Here is a 17963-nt window from a genome sequence, read left to right as displayed (position 1 = left end):
TTTCTTTGAATACAAGCCACTGAAGAGAAGCCAAATGTCACTCTATCCTCTTAGCACAATTGAGCCTTTCATTATGTCAGCGAAGGCACAGGTGAGCTATTACTTGCTGGGGGAGGAGATTCTGATGTAAAAGTAAATGTCACAGAGGGTTAGTTAAGGCAGACGGAGGCGGGTGCATGAGGAGGCTGCCATTTAGATCCACATTTACGAGGCCTCCTGAGGTGGCGGCTCCTTGAACAAGTGTGCTGCTGATCAACGCCAATCCAGCTCTGCTCTTGGCTTATTGTTGTTAGTCTCCAAGTGGCCTTGCTTTAATCCTGAGACAGCCATGGGCCACTGCTGGCCCCTCGCCTTTGTCAGGCAGGTTGGTGATTCTGTCCCCCTCTGGCTAAACAGGGAAATCAGCGCTCAGGAATTCACTGCGGGGAGAAGCCCCCAGGCTTTGAGGAAGCCGGACCTGTGATGAATGTAAGAGCGAAGGATGTGGCATTTTGAATCTCCATAAAGGCAGATTCTTCTGGAAGCCCTCAGCCATGGTCCAATGGAGTTCCCTGGAAGGCTTTTGTTCCATGAAGTCAATCTGGGGGTCCTGGGCTGTGTTCTGATGTTGAAAACAAGCCTCTGGAGGGTTTTGTGTCTTCTCTCCACAAGGCTGGAGCCCCCCGCTGCTCCCCCTGGTCACTGCTGGCATTTTTATGCTGCTCATTATTTAAAAATTGGAAAATAAGTTTACATGCACTAACTAAAGATCGATGGATAAAATCTTTCAAGAGTTATTCAGAGACATAGTGATGGTCTTCAGAAGCACAGATACGTGAACACAGATCTTGTTGAATTCTCATCATCAGCTGAAATGTCCTTTCACTGGGTGGCACCCACGCCACCCAGTGTGCTTGATGACCGTCTGTCTAGAATGGCCTTGCAACGTCACAGCCTGGCCAGCCTCCGCAAAAGACATGGCGCGTCTCCCCGATCCTGGAGGTGAGAGCTCTGAAACCAACACGGAGCACACGGAGCACCTCCCCAGGCACAAGCTGCTCCCGCACACAACAGTCCATTTCTGTGGCTGGTCGTTGTCCGTGTCTTGAGTGGCAGGCAGAACGTCTGGTCATCTGTGTGTTCCTCATTAAATAAACATTGTTGATGGTGGGCACTGTGGCCAGAGGTGGTTGGGTTGGAGGAGAGGCATGGGGTGTAAAGAAAAACATGCTCCTGTGTGTGTCTCCCGCTCTCAAGACTCCACAGCAGCACCCTCCACCTCCGACACAGGATGTATGGGTTTTCCACACGTCTAGCAATTCTTGGACCCAAGCTAGGGATCCTACAATTTCACTCAGTTCTGGAACTAGCTACGGGGAGACAGCATCAGACTCCACAGGTTAAGGGCTCAATCCCACAAGACTGCCCCCTACGTGTACTTCAGGCCCCAACTGGGAGTCACCTTGCTGTCACTGTGCTTCTGACCAACTGGCTGGACAGCAGTCCCCCTTACCTGAGTGGGATACGTTCCAAGGCCCCAAGAGGGAGCCTGAAACTGCAGGTAGTGCCGCATCCTATATATACTGTTTCTTCCTATATATACTTACCTACGATAAAGTTTAATTCATATTAGGCCCAGTGAGAGGTTAACAACAATAACTAATAATGAAATAGAACAATTATAACCATATACTGCAATAAAGGTTCTGTGAATGTGCTCTCTCTCTCTCAGAATGTCATATTGTACGAATTTAATGCCTTTTCCAAAACTTCTGCAGTTCAAGGTCTGACAGCAAACTAGCACGAATTTCTTTTTCCTTCTTTACGATTTCCTGGACAGAAGATTCGTTCTTACCGTAGATCTTAGCAACTTCAGCATACAATCATTTTTTTCTTTCCTTATTAAGTCTAGAACTTTCACTTTTTCACCTAAGGGAAGCACTTTACGCTTTTCTTTGGCATACATATCCGAATCACCAGCATCACTACTCTTGCGCTTTGGGGTCATTGTTAAGTAAAATAAGGAGGACCTGAACACATGCACTGTCTGGATACCAACAGTCTGTCTGAGAACCTAATGCTAAGTGACTGACGGGTGGGGGCGTGTTCAGCCTGGACACAGTGGACAGAGGGATGACTCCCGTCCCAGGCGGGATGGAGCGCACAGCTCGAGATTTCATCATGCTACTTAGAACGGCGTGCAGTTTAAAACTTATAAATTGTTTATTTCAGGAATTTTCTATTTAATATTTTCAAACCACAGTTGACTGCAGGTAACTGAAACCATGGAAAGTGAAACCTCGGATAAGGGGAGACTACTGTACATCGGAGTTTCCAATGACCCCCTCCTTGGCTTCAATTATTTGCCAGAGCAGCTCACAGACCTCAGGAAAACAGTTTACTTACTAGATTATGGATTGGTTATAAAAGGGTATAACCCTGGAACAGCCAGATGGAAGAGATGCATAGGGCACAGCATGGGGAAGGGCGAGCTGCTTCCTTGCTCCCTGGGAGAGCGCCACTCTCCGGAATCTCCACCTATTCACCAGCCTGGAAGCTCTCCAAAACTGTCCTTTGGGGTTTGATGGAGGCTTCATCACATAGGCTTGACGAGTGAATCATTGGCCATTGGCGACTAACTCAACCTCCAGCCCCTCTCCTCTCCCCCCTCCCAGAGGTCAGGGGGTGGGACTGAAAGTTCCAAATCTCTGATCACATGGTTGGTTCTCCTGGTGACAGCCTCTATCCTCAGGTGCTTTCCAAAAGTCACCTCATTAGCATAAATCAGGTGAGGCTGAAAGGGACTTGTGATACCCATAATAGAAGACACCCATTTCACCTTTCTCTCTCTTGCTCTCAACACTTAGGAAATTCCGAGGGTTCTAGAAGCTCTGTGCTAGCAACAGTGAGGAAGACCAAATATCTCTTTCTTCTTAGACATCACAGTACCCCAGGAGGGAAGGTGGGGAGGAGCTCTCTATTCTCTCCTCCCTGAGTCTTTGTATCTGCAGGCCCCACGCCCCCTCACCCAACCCACCCTGTGGACCAGGACAAAGATGGGAGACAAAGATGGGGAGAATGCGGAGAGGGAGATGTCCGCCTAAAAGTAAAGAGTCAAAATGCAAGGCAGTGAGGCATTTATTTTGGGATCAAAGAATTGCAATCCAGGGAGCACGGATTCAGGTAGAAACCCAAATAGCGTTCCCATTACAGGAGAGGGGCTCAGGGTTTTTATGGGAAAAAGGGAGGAGGAGCTGATTTGCATTAAAGAAGAGTTCATTGGCGCTCCATGAGGTAAGGCTGGGTGTGTACTTCATAGATTGGCTTGAGAATTGGTCATCAGGCAAAGGCTAGACTTGTACTTCATTGATTGGTTAGTGATTCGGTCATCAGGAAAGTCCGGTTTCATCACTCCTTACAGACAGAATATTCTCGTCCTTACTTCTTGGAATATTGGTGGTTTGGGCCAGTTGGGAAGATAAAGAAGACAAGACATGCATGGCAATTCCTCTGAAATGGCAGCTCTGGCTCTATTTTAATGTGATTTCACTCATGTCATCTTTCACAGAGAACAGAGCAAAGCACACAGACGCTGCCTCTTTGATTCAGAGACTTCGGCCCTGGGGATGTGACCCAGTGAATGTCAGGCTCTGTCCTCCTCAGGATGCTCCTCCTGGGTCAGGCATGCAGGGGCAAAATTCAGATGGAGAGATGGACCCAAAAAGTGTCTTTGTGTGTGGGGAAGTGGGGGCGAGGCACATACCTCCTCTCCCCACGCGCTGAGATCAGTCTTAGAGAGAGAAGCAGAAATGTCCTCCACGCTTGGAGCTTATAAACATTGGGGTTTTGCTCTGTGAAGGCGGCTGTGAGAATCCTTTTGTACAACAAAGGAGCGACCCCAGTTTTCATTTTCAGTTTCTGGTAAAATCCAGATTTTTGCATATTGGGGCTGCTGAGTGTGGATGTTTTTGCACCAGACTTAAATAACTCTGATGCCCTAATTATATCCTCTGGGATACGGGGACTAGGGCAGCCGTCCAGAAATTACACAGCGTGATTAAAGGAGGGGAACGTATACATATTACTTAAAATGTGCATAAAATGATACATAAAATTAATTTTGCATGCTACAGCTGGCTCGGTCTAGTTGAAACCAACCGTAACAAGTGGATGGGCAGACTTCTCTTGGGGAATCGCGTTTATTTACCCTGCCACTGGCTCTTTGGTTCCATTGCGCATGCGTCCCCACGGCACAGGAACGGGGTTCTTTGTAGCCTGGATATAAATGTGCCCCGTGTTAACTGTCGTTGCTGCTCTCTCCCGGGTAATCATCCCTATTAAGTCCCTAATTAGCTCCACTCTTCCCTTGCTTTAGAAGCTTGGTGGTGGAAGTTGGGGAGTGTGACTATTTCCTCCACTTTGGGGCGTTCTGGGTGCTGGCTCTTCCCCGCGGCGGGGATGTCGAGTGGGGGTGTCTGGACGCAGCACCAGGAGCTTGCAGAGTCAGCGTATCCCCAAAGCAGCAAGTGATTAACAAAACAGATCCAGGATCCGGGAGAATTGGGTCAAATACATCCCCAAATGTAAAGGCTTTCTCAAGTTGACAGTATCGTCTGGAACCAGCAGGAAAAACACCCCAGGAACCCATGAGAAAATGAGCTGCGTTCACCGGCTGAAGGACGTCTGGGGCCTCATCGTCACGGAAGTGTAGTGGTGGCAGTGGCATGTTTGGTGGGATCAGGTCTTGTCTTTGAAAACCCAAAGTGCAGGTCATTTAGGGAAGGGAGAAGGGGGGTGGGGCAGGTGTCCCAAGCACAGACACTGCCTGCTGTCACACCTGTTGGAAAGTCTTCAGAATACTTAGTCCTTCCTCCCCTTTGAGGTTTGTCGTGAGACAGCTTCCCCAGAAGCAGTGTCCGGGATGGCACTGGATGCCTGTGAGTCAGGGAGGAGGGCTTTCCGGGGAGCAGGGAGCAGGAAAGAGGGCAGGAAGAGACTAAGTGAGGATGTGGTCTCAGCTGGAGGCCGAGCCTCGTGCGCCCTGGACCATGAACTGCACCATAGACTTGGCCCACCCTCCACCCCGCAGGCAAGCGGGGCTGCAGGCTGCCCCGGGGGGGAGGCATCCAGGTCAGGCAGCCCCTGGCTGAGCACAGTTGTCTAGGGAAGGTGCAGCTGTAAGTCCAAGGCAGCCCAGCTCAGCGAGCTGAGGGTGGGTGCACCTGGCTGTGAGGTTGCTCAGCAGGGAGGGGGCACCAGCACTGACTGTGACTGCGATCCTGGCACCAAACTGGAAAATTAAGAGAAAAGAAGAATAGACGCTAAAATAAAAGTTGCAGGGGACTTCAGAAGTCATCTGGGGACCCTAGTCCACCACCCTTCTTTTAAAAATGAGGACACTGGGGCCGACGCGGTGGTGCAGTGGTTAACTTCGCACATTCCGTTTCTCAGAAGCCCAAGGTTCGCCGGTTCAGATCCCAGGTGCAGACATGGCACGGCTTGGCAAAAGCCATGCCGTGGTAGGCGTCCCATGTATGAAGGAGAGGAAGATGGGCATGGACATTAGCTCAGGGCCAGTCTTCCTCAGCAAAAAGAGGAGGATTGGCAGCAGTTAGCTCAGGGCTAATCTTCCTCAAAATAAAAATAAAAATAAAAATGAGGACACTGAGACCCTTGCAATGAATTCACTGCCGGAGTTGTTGCAGACCCAGCGGGCAGAGCTGCTCTGAGAGGTAAGCCTCCGAGCCCCCAGACTCCTAGCTGAGTGCTCCCTCCCTTCAGTGGCTCCAGAGAAAGGAGCAGGTTGGTCAGCCCTGGGATGAGGCAGTTGGCGGCTGAGTCTCGATGCCCAAATCACTGATGTGTGTGTGTGTGTGTGTGTGTGGAGGGGCCGTGGGTACAGGATGACTTCCTGCCAGGGACATGGAACCTCTTGGATCCATCAGCTGCGGCAGGACCAGCAGAATTTGTTTTTTGTTCTAACAGGTGAGGGGAGGGCTCCCGGGAGACCTTAAAGGTCCAGACAGCAGCTCTTAAATCTTAGGCGGATAGACAGGGAGGCAGGGAGCCAGGGAAGCTTCTAGAATTTTCCAGCCATGCCAAATGCAGTCAAACATCATGAAAAAAATAAATAGTCCAAGCCAGACTGGCTGCCAGGAGCTTTGGTCTTGGAGCTGTTTTTCCAGCCAAAGCCCAGTCAAAGAAGGCGTCTGAAGCCTGCATGTGGGGTGGTGGCTGGCCGCCTCTGAGCATCCGAAGGCTGATTCCAGGCATGGCACCGTGAGCGGGTGGTGCTCAGGCTCTGCTGCGACAGCCCTGCGCTGCTGGTCTGCTTCTTTCTTATGACATTAACCACAGCCCTTGTCCAGTTGAAGCTGGAAGCAGAGCCTGCCTTCAGGACAAGAAAACCGCTCCCCACAGTCCTCAAAAGGTGCAGGCCAAGAGTGGGGTCCTAAGAACAAGCACTGAGTGTTGCTGAGGAGCGCGGCCTCCCAGCCTGAAACGGAAGCATTCCATCAGCAGAGCTGCGTCTGTCCGTCTGTCCGTCCCAGAGGGGAGGAGCCGAGTTCCTCTGTCAGGGTTTATGGTCCCTGCTAGCCCAGAATTCTGGGTGAATTGTGCATAATTACAGCACAGCTTAGTTACCTTCAGCTCTATACTCAATAAGCCCTCCCCGCTTCCTCCTCAGCTCTGCCTCAAAGAGCGCAGCTCCCAGGCCGGATTGGTGAGGCGCCCCCTGCCCAGGACTTCCAGCCCCAAGCACAGGCCTGAGCAGTGCCCCTGTGGGCCCACGGGCTGTCCTGCCTCTGATAAGAGTGGGGGCCCTCATATCTGGCTTCGGTTTTCTCTTAGCCAAGGAATGTTAGAATAACACAAATCTGCATTCCAACTCCCACCAACCAGATGTTGGAACTGAGGCCACATGGGGTGAGGGGAAGCTCTCAAGGTCACCTGAAGGTCAAGGGCAGGTCTAGAGCTGGCAGGTGTGTCAGTCAGGACAGTCTTCTTCCACCTGCGTTGACCAGGCCTGCGATGGCCGGTGACTGCGGGCGCAGTTTTGCCATCACTGCTGGCTGGATGCAGGTCTTGATGCTGGCACCCAGGACCGAGAGGGACCAAGGGTGAACTCTGTTGACTGGTCTACCACAACCTCAGAGGCTTCAACTGCACACGTGGATCATCTCACAGTTCTGGAGGGCAGGAGTCCCACGTGGTCCCACAGGACTAAAGCCAAGGTGCGCAGGGCTGCTTCCTCCTGGAGGCTCCGGGGGAGAATGTGCTCCTTGCCCTCCCAGCTTCCTGAGGCACCTGCACTCCTCAGCCCACTCCTCCATCTTCAAGGCCAGCAGTGTAGCATCTTCCAGGCTCTCTCTCCCCTGTGTGTGTGTCTGTGTGTCTGTCTGACGTCTGCTTCCATCCTCTCCTCTCCTTCACTGCCTCTGAGACTCCTGCCTCCCTCTTCCTCTTACAACAACCTTGTGATTACAGTGGACCCACCTGGACGATCCAGGGTGACCTCCCATCTCAAGATATTAGCTTAGTCACATCTGTGAAGTCCCTGTTGCCGTGTAAGGTCACACATTCACAGGTTCTGTGGATTAAGATGTGGACATCTCTAGGGGCCATCGTTCTGTCTACCACACTCATGAACTTGGCCTGGTGGGGTAGTAGATCTGACAGACCACCTCAACGTCATTTCTGGGAAGGGTGGTGGTCTGCCTAGAGTTCCCTTAACAGAGGAGTCTGTCCCGAGCCCTGTGCATGGCCCCTGGAAAGCGTCTCTCTGGGTTGGGTATCGAGATTCGGGGGTGGCAGTGATTTTCTCTGTGCAAAGCAGAGTGGCCTTTGCTGGCCCGGATCCACACCGACAGCAGACAACCATGTGTGTCTGACTGGGTGAGGTAGAGGCCAACATAGTGCCGGGCAGGCAGTCCCCCAATTGGTCAGAGGTCCTGCCTCCGAAAAAAATGAACAGCCAGAGGGCTGGGCACACAGGGGCTTTTCCCACCCATTCCCACAGTACTTGAGGAGACCAAGGAGAATCCTGGAGCTGTCAGGACCCTCAGAGGTCACTGGGGGAAGCTGAGGCCCAGGGAGGGGAGAGGCATTGCCCGAGGGAACCTTCTGGAAGGCCCAGACCAGAAATGGGCCTTGATGCCAGCACAGGGCTCGTTCTCTGCACCATCCTGAGATCGGTCACGGGACAGAGCCTGAGCCCGAGGCCAGCCTCGTGGCCTTGAGTGGCCGTGTGCCTTGGGATGCTTTGAGGCCAGATCTGAATTCCCGCACGTTTCCGCCTTACAGGCACGCACAGTCCTCAGGAAGGGGTCCCTCTTTCTTTTGTTTTTCTTCACTATTTTTCCTTTTCAATTTTTTTTCCTCTCTGATAGCTTTCCACAGATAAGGGGCCTTAAAAATGCATATTATTCTTTCAGAGATTTTGGATTCCTATATATGAAAATTCAAAGCTTAAGTCATTGCTCTTCTGAAAACCAGCTGGGGCAGGAGGGTGAAGCTGCTAATCAAAGCAGCCCATTGCTATTCTTGCTGCTGGCAAGCAGTGAGCTGTGGACCGTGCATCCTCCGTGGCTGTGAAACCCCGTTGCACACGCTGTGCTTAATTGGGAAGTTTCCCGGGAACCACTCTCAAATTACTAGGTCCCTGGATCCAGGGCCAGAGGTGCCCTGAACACTCAGGTTCTGAGTTGGAATTACATTAAAACAGAGACTCTTGGTGTCAGGGAAGAACTCCCACCTCCTGCGGGCTCGTTAAGCTGCTTGCTTTGCTGAATTTTGGTGTCCTTACTGGTATAAGGGCGGGCAGGGTAATAGCTACCTGTTAATCAAATGAGAAAAAATACAAAAGATCTGTAAAGGACCCTGAAAAGCCAGACATGACCATTATTATTTATACTTTACATAAATAACCTTTGCAAACCTGTTGATTTCAATCATGATGGGCTTTTTGAGTTAGGATGCACATCAATGACTTTTGAACTAAGTATCTTTGAGGGTAACTAAGATGAGTTTCTCACCTCAAACAGGTGTGTGGTCTGGACGGGCGACGACCGTGTTTTCTTCTTCAACCCCACGATGCAGCTGTCTGTCTGGGAGAAGCCCGTGGACCTCAAGAACCGCGGGGACCTCAACAGGATCATCGAAGACCCGCCCCACAAGCGCAAGCTGGAGGCCTCACCAAGTAACTAAGAGCTGGGCTGTTTGCGTTCACTTTCATGAGGGTTCAAATTGTATATTCCTAGTGAACATGAAAGGGAAGCTTGTTTATCTTGGTTACGTTGGAAACTGAGTTTTAAGGAATCATGTTCACTATTTCAGAATTTAGTAATTAAGTTTTTATGGCATTTTCTGCAGAAACATCAGCTTCTGCTTTATTCTTGCATTAGGTAAAGTTATTAACTCAGAGAAGGCCTTTTATTCCGTCAGCCACTGGAAACTTCCTTTCCAGCATTGTCATTAGCCAGCCTTGAATTTTTGTTCCAAATGTCTATGAACCTCACTTGAGGGACCAGATGTACCCAAATGGGAGCGTGCTTCCTTCCACCTCACTCGTTCGCTTTAGAGCCTTGGCTGAAACCCATCCATTGTCTATTTGAAGGAATGCTTGAATTCAGTGGCGTCACGGGCATGGAGACAGAAAGGATTCCTCTCAGCTGTAGAGGAATGGAATGCTTGGCAGAGACGAGTTGTTTCTGATGATGCCCGTGGAAATCTTGTTTCCCGGGAGTCAGAGAAGAACGTCTAACATTTTCAGAAAGGATCCTTTACGATTAGATGTAATACATTTTTTATTAGCTGCTGTGTCGGGAAAGCCCCACTCCCTGGATTACAATAGTCTTGGCTAAGCTGGAGAAATGTGAGATCAGGAGCTCTCCCCGACCTGAGATGCACACGTTTGGCTGCAAGGCCGGGAAACGGGATCCTGACCCCTTGAAAGAAGGTCTTTGTTCTATTTTTGTGGGGTGTTTTATTAGGTTTGTAATGATATTTTTGATTCCACATTATATAACACAAGATGACATCAGCCAACATTTTTCATCAAATCCAGAGGCATTTGACTGGAACTTTAGAAAACGGTATTATAAAAATTTTCTTAGCATTTTTAACAGCACTAAGAGACATGGCAAAGATTGCTCTTGCAAAGCTCAAAGCTCATAGTAGTCTTTTAAGACTGAGAGATGACAGGTTTAATATGTTTATTTCACTTAAGATAAAGATAACAAGCTCCAGAGAGCTTGCGTCCACTGATGTTGGGAAAGGAAAAATGTTCTAGGTGCATATTTAACTGGATCTCTAAAAACTTAGCTGTATTCAGGGACAATAAGAATTGGGTTTTTGATTTCGTTTCCTCCTTTGATCAAGTGGCATGCATGTTTAAAAGGGATATTTGGTGTGTCGAAAGAAGGCTTAAAAGAAAAAAATCCTCATAGGAAACCGCCTCCCAAGTTCCTTCCTCAGAGACAGGAGATGCTGCACAACTCGGGAATATCACAAGACCTACAAGTCCCAGGAGGAGCACTAAGGCGCAATTTATCACGGCAGTGATTTTATTTGCTTGGAAAAAGACAAATAACGCAGGGGATTCCTGCTCCTTTCTTTAGCTCACTTTCTTGTAGATAATTGGGTACTGTTCCTTCCTCTTTTTTCCCAAAGCATTGGTAGGACTGAGAAGAGAGGAGCTCATGGGCAGTCAATGCATAGCTGCTCCCCATGTCTCTCCTTTGGATCAAATCAAGCCAAGTCTGAGAGAAATGGAGAGGTGCCCCAAGACTGCCCAGTGAGTCATCTGCCAGGTCGACGCTTGTGAGGACCGTCGGAAGAGGACAGTGGTAAAAGATAAACCGAGGCATTAAAACTTTGAAGAGTTTATCTGAGCAAAAATGAGTTAGAATTAGGCAGTGGCAACCTGGAAGTGGTTAGGGGCGCTCCACTGGTGGGAGCATGGAAAGACTTATGTAGAGAAGGTGGGAAGCAGAGAAAGGAAATGATTGTGTGGCCACAGCTTAAAGCCTTGTTGGCTGTGTGAGATGGGTTGTCCTCAGTGTTCTGATTGATTTCGGACCTTGAGGCTTTTACAGGCTTCGATTACACTTTGCTTACGTAGGTTGTCAAGGCATTGTCTAATGGCCTCCCTGTCTAATTAATCTAACAACAGGGACCTGCATTACTGGGTCATAGATCAGTGCACTACTAACATGGATCTCATTTTATACTCAGAAAGGTGGAAAATTGAGCCTCAAAACTTAACAAACACAACCAGAAATAGCTGATAGATTTAGATTTAATAAATCAAGCTATTTTGTCTTCCCTCAGCTTGCTATGGAGGCCCTGACTGCCCCACTTAGATATGTGATGATAAAATTATGTGTAGTTACAAGAGGAGTTTTAACCTTGCTTCCTCTTATCAAAGGAGGAAGAGATTTTCTTAAACAAGTATATTTTTAACCTGGATCTTACAGATTTGCAAATGACCTCAACTCTCAACTTCCTGTTGCAAGGTACAATTGACATTTAAGTGTATAACTTCTAATTTGTTAAGATCCACCCACCCAAATTGTGTTGTTTGCAGTAAAACAATTAGGTCAGGAGGTGTTTCTGAGGGATTAATTAGCGATTAGCATCAGAGTTGATGACCTCCAGCCGTGAGCAAGTGGCATTTTTTCCTGCCTGGTCATCCATCCATCAAGCCTCATCCAATAATTTGACTCTAATTATTACAAGCTCTAGGGGAGATGGCTCCTGGTGTGGAATTTTGTTTTTCACATTTCGTTCAACTATGAGTCATTATACATTTGAATATATTAATACCTGTTATTAGTCTAAAATGGAACAATTAAGCATTCCATCTGATACCCATTATTTTTCAAGAGGCAAATGAAATAAATGCATTTTATAAAATAGCAGCCACATTTAAATGCTGTTAGGTTTAGTGGTGCCTGTGCGTGTGTGTTTACTCGGGGTATCAGGCGTGGAAGTGGAGCTAATAGTGTTAGGCAGCTATGGGGCGCAGGATACCGAGCTGCCAAAAGTGCTAAGCCACTCATCGTTCAACAGATAAGGACAAAGTCCCTTTTTCTCACTCTGTTAGCGTTGCTGAGAGATTCGCACGAAGGCCTGAATTATTTCCTAATTATCTTGCAGTGCGTCCAGATTTGTTATGGCTCTAGCAGCTATGCTGTTAGTTGAGAATAAACGCCTATTGAACTAAAGTGAAATGAGAATACCACCTTTGCCCCACATCCGTTTCATGGCGATGCTCTCAGGACTAGTACCAGCTCTTCGGTTTGGAGGATACTCACTTTTTTCTCCCCCAGCTTCAGCATTCCTCAAACCTGTCGGAGGTTCAGTTCTTTCTCTTGAGTTCCCTGCAGCCCCAAAGCCCTCCCTTCCTAGTGATGGGTAGACATCTCCGGTAGTCTGGCTGATGCACCTGCTGCCTCGTTGCTGGGTCAGCTCAGCCTGCCCAGTCCACAGTGGAGTATCCCGTCCCTTCCACTGGGAGGGTCTCGTGCCGCCAGTGGGAAATATCAGAAGGTGATTAGATAAGTGCCCATGGGCTTGTCCTCTGGGAGGGGGACAGGAAAGGCAGGGGGAGAAATGAGGAACCTGACCTCTCTCTCCTGCCTTTTTGTCTCCCGCTGGTGCCTCCTAGTGGCTGAAGAGGACAGGAGCCTGAGGGGTGAGAACTGCAGAGGAGGCCTCCTCCTGGGCATGGGGGAGGATGGAGGGAGCCCTGGAGGGAAATGGGGAGAAGGTAGCTCCCCCGACTGGGTTGTTTAGAGCTCACACAGCCCCAGGAGATGGGTGCCTTCTGTATCAGCTTCCTGTGGCTGCTGTCACAAATTGTCACAAACTTAGTGGCTCAAACACCAACTTAGCACCTTAGAGTTCTGGTGCTCAGAAGCCCAACGCAAGTCCCACTGGTGCTGGCAGAGCTGTGTTCTTCCAGCAGGCTCCAGGGAAGACTTACTTCCATGCCTCCTCCAGCCTCAGAGGCCACCCAATTCCCTCAGCTCCAGGCCCCTTTCTCCACCTTCAGCAGCAGCATAGCATCTCCGGATCTCTCTCTGGCTGCCTCTTTCTCTTTACAGAGTCCTTGTGATTACACTGGGCCCACCTGAACAACATAAGACCATCGCTCCATCTCAAAGTCAGCTGGTTAGGAAACTTAATCCCCTTTTGCCATGCAATTTAATATATTCACAGGTTCCAGGGATCAGGGCGTGGACATCTTTGCGGGCCATTATTCTGCAACCCACCATCATTTTGCCCATTTTACAGAAGAGGGAATTAAAGAAAGGAGATTAATTAACATGCCCAAGGTCACACTTCTATCAAGTTGGGGGACAGGGATTTGCACCCTGGCGGCTCTGCCTCCAGATCCGAGGGGTGGGGGTGGAGTGACAGCCTCACCAGGCATCTTATGAGCTTATGATAAAAACGAGGTTTTGGAAAGCATTTTGCTCCCCACGACTGACGCAGGAACTGTCGGGTGCAGGCAGCCGTGCACTCAACACTGCTTTGTGCCCACCCTGTAATAGAGACCGTGCGACTTCAGCAGGCTTCAGTTGCTCTGTAAACATTTTAGTCATTTATATTCAAGACAAATGTGCATTGATAATGACATTCATTTCACCAAGTAGGACATAAAGCCGTCCCAGTGAGTAAACACAGCTGTGACTTGTGAAAGGGTGGGTTTCCCAAGCATTGTTTGCCCAGGGACAGTGTACACAGATCTCCAGATCACAGTGGGACAGGTGGCAGCCAGCACTCAGCAAGACCCAGGACCACTGAACATGCTGAGTTCTTGTGCAAAGTGGCAACGCTGTGCGTCCTTGTTCATCCGAGAGGACTCAGGTTGATGGGAGAGGCCCTCCTTTTGCAGGACTCACCCACCCCGACTCTTTGGGAGGAACCCTGACCTTCACAGGGGACCTGTGTTCCACACCCTGGCACCGCCTGGCGGCCCTATGCCTCCTCTTTGCACAATGAACGAACCACGCACCTGGCTTTGTTAGCTCCACTTAAGCGCCCACACTGGTCCGTCTCCATAACGTGACCCCCAGATAAGGCAGGTGAGTGAAGACACGTCAGCTCTCCGGAATCCCTTGTCGACTTTTCCAGGAAGCAGAGCGTGGGGTGCCTCTTGAACTGATAGAATTGGCCAGGCAGCCCACGCTGGGAAGGAGCAAGCTGGGTGTGCGGGTGGCGAGGGGTCTTTATGATGCTCTGTAACGCTCACCTTTCGGTGTGCTGTGGTCGGCCGTGGCACAGGCAGCCAGGACGGGCAGGGCAGAGGCTTTCTAGAAGCACCCCTGAATTAGTGCTGATAAAGACACTGTGTCATGTCTCTGTGCCTTCAGGGCCCAGGATTGCTAAAAGGAGAGGCTGGAACAGCATTTTTCAAAGCAGTTTTCCCCAGAACCTAATGCTTCAAGCTGCCACTGCTGTCCTGGCCCAGGAATGAATGAGGAAGGAATGAATGAGGGGGAGGGGGAGGGAGGAGGATGTCAACTCCATTCTAAACCAACCGTTTATTTACTGGGGGCCTGGTGACTAAGCCCAGGGCTTGTCACGGGCTCCAACAGTGAGCAGGAGGTGGGCGGGTGGTGACATGTTGTGTGGTGGATGTGGGTGGGGGGAGAAGTGAAGGCAGGGGGTGGGTGGAGCAAAGTGAGCCCCCAGACCAGCAGCCAGGGGGCCTCCTGAGGCAGGGCCACTCACACTGGACGACAGAAGATGGGGAGGGGTAGGTACACTTGGAGGACCCGTCCTCTGTGTCTGAGCTCAGGGGCAAGCTCTCATTGGGCATTAGGACATGGAAAACGTGAGTTCCTGCAGTGGTAGGCACCCCGTTAGCCCAGCATTTCCAAGGGACCCTGGAGACTTCCCCCATGATGATGATTGACCAGACACAGAACTTCCCTGCTAAGTGCCCCCTGGAACCACACACTCCGGTCGGTCCATTTGGGCAGCTTCTACCTCTCCTAATCAGGGGGCTGGCAACACTCTGCCTGGCTGAGTTCAGGCTCTTTCTCTGCCTTACTTCGTATTTCTGCATTTCTTTCATAAGTTGATTTCAACCTAGGGATGCAGAGGAGACCAATTTTGGTAGAGGAGACATCCTTGGACCTGCTGGGGGGTGGGGAGGGAGCCATGAGCATTTCCATGAATGGACCCCTCTGATCCCCACCTCGCCTCGCCCCTCCCCATTCATACCCTCTTCACACTGGCTGACACCACCACCAACCCTGTGCCCATGGGAGGAGGGAGGAGGGAGGAGGTCAGTGGCAGGAGCTCAGCCATGTGACTCTTGGTGCCCCACAACAGTGAGCCCTGGGCCGTAACATGAGTGTTTCCCTGAGCTCGGGGAGCTGCTCCAGCAAACCACCAAACCTGAGGAGGGGTCATGGGAATCCTGATTTGCAGCTGGTCAGTCAGAAGTAGGTGTGGCCTGGGACTTGTGACGGGTCATCTGAAGTGGGGGGGTCTTGTGGGACAAGCCCTTAAGTCTGTGGAATCTGGTGCTATCTCCAGGTAGTGTCTGAATTGAATTGAGTTGTTGCACACCCAGTTGATGTCCAGAGAACTGGAGAAGTGGTTGTTGGTGTTGGAAGACACACCAGAATATGGAGGAGCATTGCTGCTTGGTACTTATCTCGTCCTGACACCCATGACTGTGCCACGGGGTCCGCCACCCCAGCTCTGCCATCTATTGACATGGTCTGGTCCAGCCACTGCAAGAGGCTCTTGGCGCTTCTTGCCCAAGCGGGAGTACCTCTGATCTCACCCCTCCTTTTCCTCAGGGAGGCCACAGTCCCGGGGTGCATTTACTCTCTGCACCCCTGAGGCAGCCTCAGTGTCCTTGAGGGTGTTTCATGTTTCTTGTCCCCATTTTCTCACACACAAACACCAATCTTAGAACAACAGGAGAAACAACTTTCAAACGAGTGACTTCTCTGTTGCATCTCATGGGTTCTAGAAAATGCAGAGAGAGCTGTCTGCACCGGGTGTCATGGAGAGGCGGGCTCGAAGGGGAGGCTGCCCTGTGGAAGCTTAGCTCTGAGCACGAGGAGCCAAGGGCCCTCTGAGGGCTGTCCGCCCGTGCAGCAATTCCGTAGGTGGGACCCGGATGGGCCAGCCAGCCTTTGACCCTGGGGCCTTTTCACCAGACACCTGCACAGAGCATGGAGTTCTCTGTACCAGGTTCCCAGGTGGCAGTCCCAGGAGGTGAGGACGGTCTCAGCTCACCGCTGCCTCAGCGGACGCCATGCTAGAGATTAATGACTCACAGAAGCCCAGTGGAAGCACCACATCACTGCATCCATTAGTTTCTCAAATCGCTCTGTTTGTAGACACCCAAGTAAAAAGACAGGGCTTTGACCAGCGGGGGCCACCGCATTCATGAAAGCCCCCTCTTGGACAGCCCTCAGTTGTGAGCTCTAGTGTCACCAGGTGGGAGGAACTCTGCTGTCTTGTTCCACTGAGTGACTGTACATTTCATCAAGTACATAAGTTATTTAACCTGCTGTCAGTCTTTTCAACCAGATGCTTGCAGATGCCCCCAGAACTTCCATAAGATCTCAGCTCGTGTGGTTTGCTCACATCCCAAGAAAGCTCATCCGTGTTAATGGGCATCTCGCTCCCTGGAAAGCAGGGAGCAGGGACGTAAAAGTGGGACTGATGGGTCTGAGTGCTGAGTGGGGGAGATCTGACCGTGATGAGCATGGTCTCCTTGGAGGCCAGCATCTGCCATTAGGAGTGACCCGCAGATGCCCGTCCAATTCTCAGGTGGGAGCGCTGTTGTTCCGGGGTGCCTGGAGTAATTACAGCCCTCCACCTTTCCAAGTCGAATTCACCTCGGGCGGGACTCAGGTATACACCACACACCAAGGATCTCCTCTGATGCAAACTTGCTTCCCCACCAAACCAACGCCTACAATTCTTCAGTAAGCTTTAACCAGAGGTTGTGCCTTCTCTTTCCAAGGGGACTGGAGGCACTAGGTGTAACTGCTTCCACCCACAGAAAGGAAGGCATTTGGCTCACAGAATCAGGAGGTCTTTCACTAGCTACTCCAACCTCACTGCCCAACTCAGGGCCTTTTTTTTTGAATAACATGCCCTTGCTGGTAAACGCATAAAAACAATAAATTTTGGAAATATGTAGATGTTTGTGTGTCAATATGTTTTAATGAAATGTCTAAGGAATTGACATGCACTTTCTGTTCTTCACCTTGCTTATAATAAATTCATCTTGGATATCTTTCCAACTTTGCATGTTCTGAGCATCTCTCTCTCCCCTCTCTCTCCTCTCTGTCTCTGTCTTTCTGTCTCTCTGCCTCTCTTTCCATCTTTCTCTGTCTATCTGTCTCTCCTCTCTTGGCTGGATACGCCATGACTCCATTAGATTCTTCCAGTTGATGGACGTCTAGGTCATTTAGTCGTTCATGCTAATGCACTTAATGCTGATAAGAACACATACGTTGTATACACATATTTATCTTAGGAGCATTTTTATAAGTATTTCTGTTGTATAAATTCATATTATTTGAATTGCCAGGTCAGAAGGTACATGTATTTTAAATTTTGACAGATATTGCCAAATTTTCCTCCAAAAAGATTGACTGGCTCACATGCCCACTAATAGATTCTGCGTACTCTCATAAGCACTGTAGATCATCAAAATTTAGCTTTTAAAACCAGTCTTTGTATCAGTTGGCATTTCTTTCATCGTGAGTGAAATTGAAGCTTTTCACAGGTTTATGAGCCTTTGTTTTGTTTTGTGTTCTTGTGACGTGCTTAAGGGTCTGTCTTTCTTTGTGAATTATATGGACTCTTACAAATTAAGGAAGTCTGCATTCCGGTTATAGCATGATCCCAAGATTTTTCTTGGTATTTTGATTTTTTTTTCCATAAAACAAATTGAACTTGAATTTTTTCTTTTGTTAAATTATACACAACATGAA

At 49.7% G+C, this 17963-nt stretch overlaps 1 protein-coding gene across 1 annotated transcript in view; it reads left to right on the top strand.

Moving 5' to 3' along the window:
- The window catches only part of TCERG1L (transcription elongation regulator 1 like), a 222220-nt gene that overhangs the window by 156378 nt on the left and 47879 nt on the right, over positions 1-17963 (top strand). The window contains exon 7 of the mRNA XM_046655503.1: positions 9024-9178. Within this exon, the coding sequence (XP_046511459.1) occupies positions 9024-9178 (155 nt within the window). The remainder of the gene's footprint in view (positions 1-9023; positions 9179-17963) is intronic.

This window comes from Equus quagga, chromosome 2 (genome assembly GCF_021613505.1).
Source record: "Equus quagga isolate Etosha38 chromosome 2, UCLA_HA_Equagga_1.0, whole genome shotgun sequence".
Classification (NCBI taxonomy): Eukaryota; Metazoa; Chordata; class Mammalia; order Perissodactyla; family Equidae; genus Equus; species Equus quagga.
This window is presented reverse-complemented; position numbering and strand designations above follow the sequence as displayed.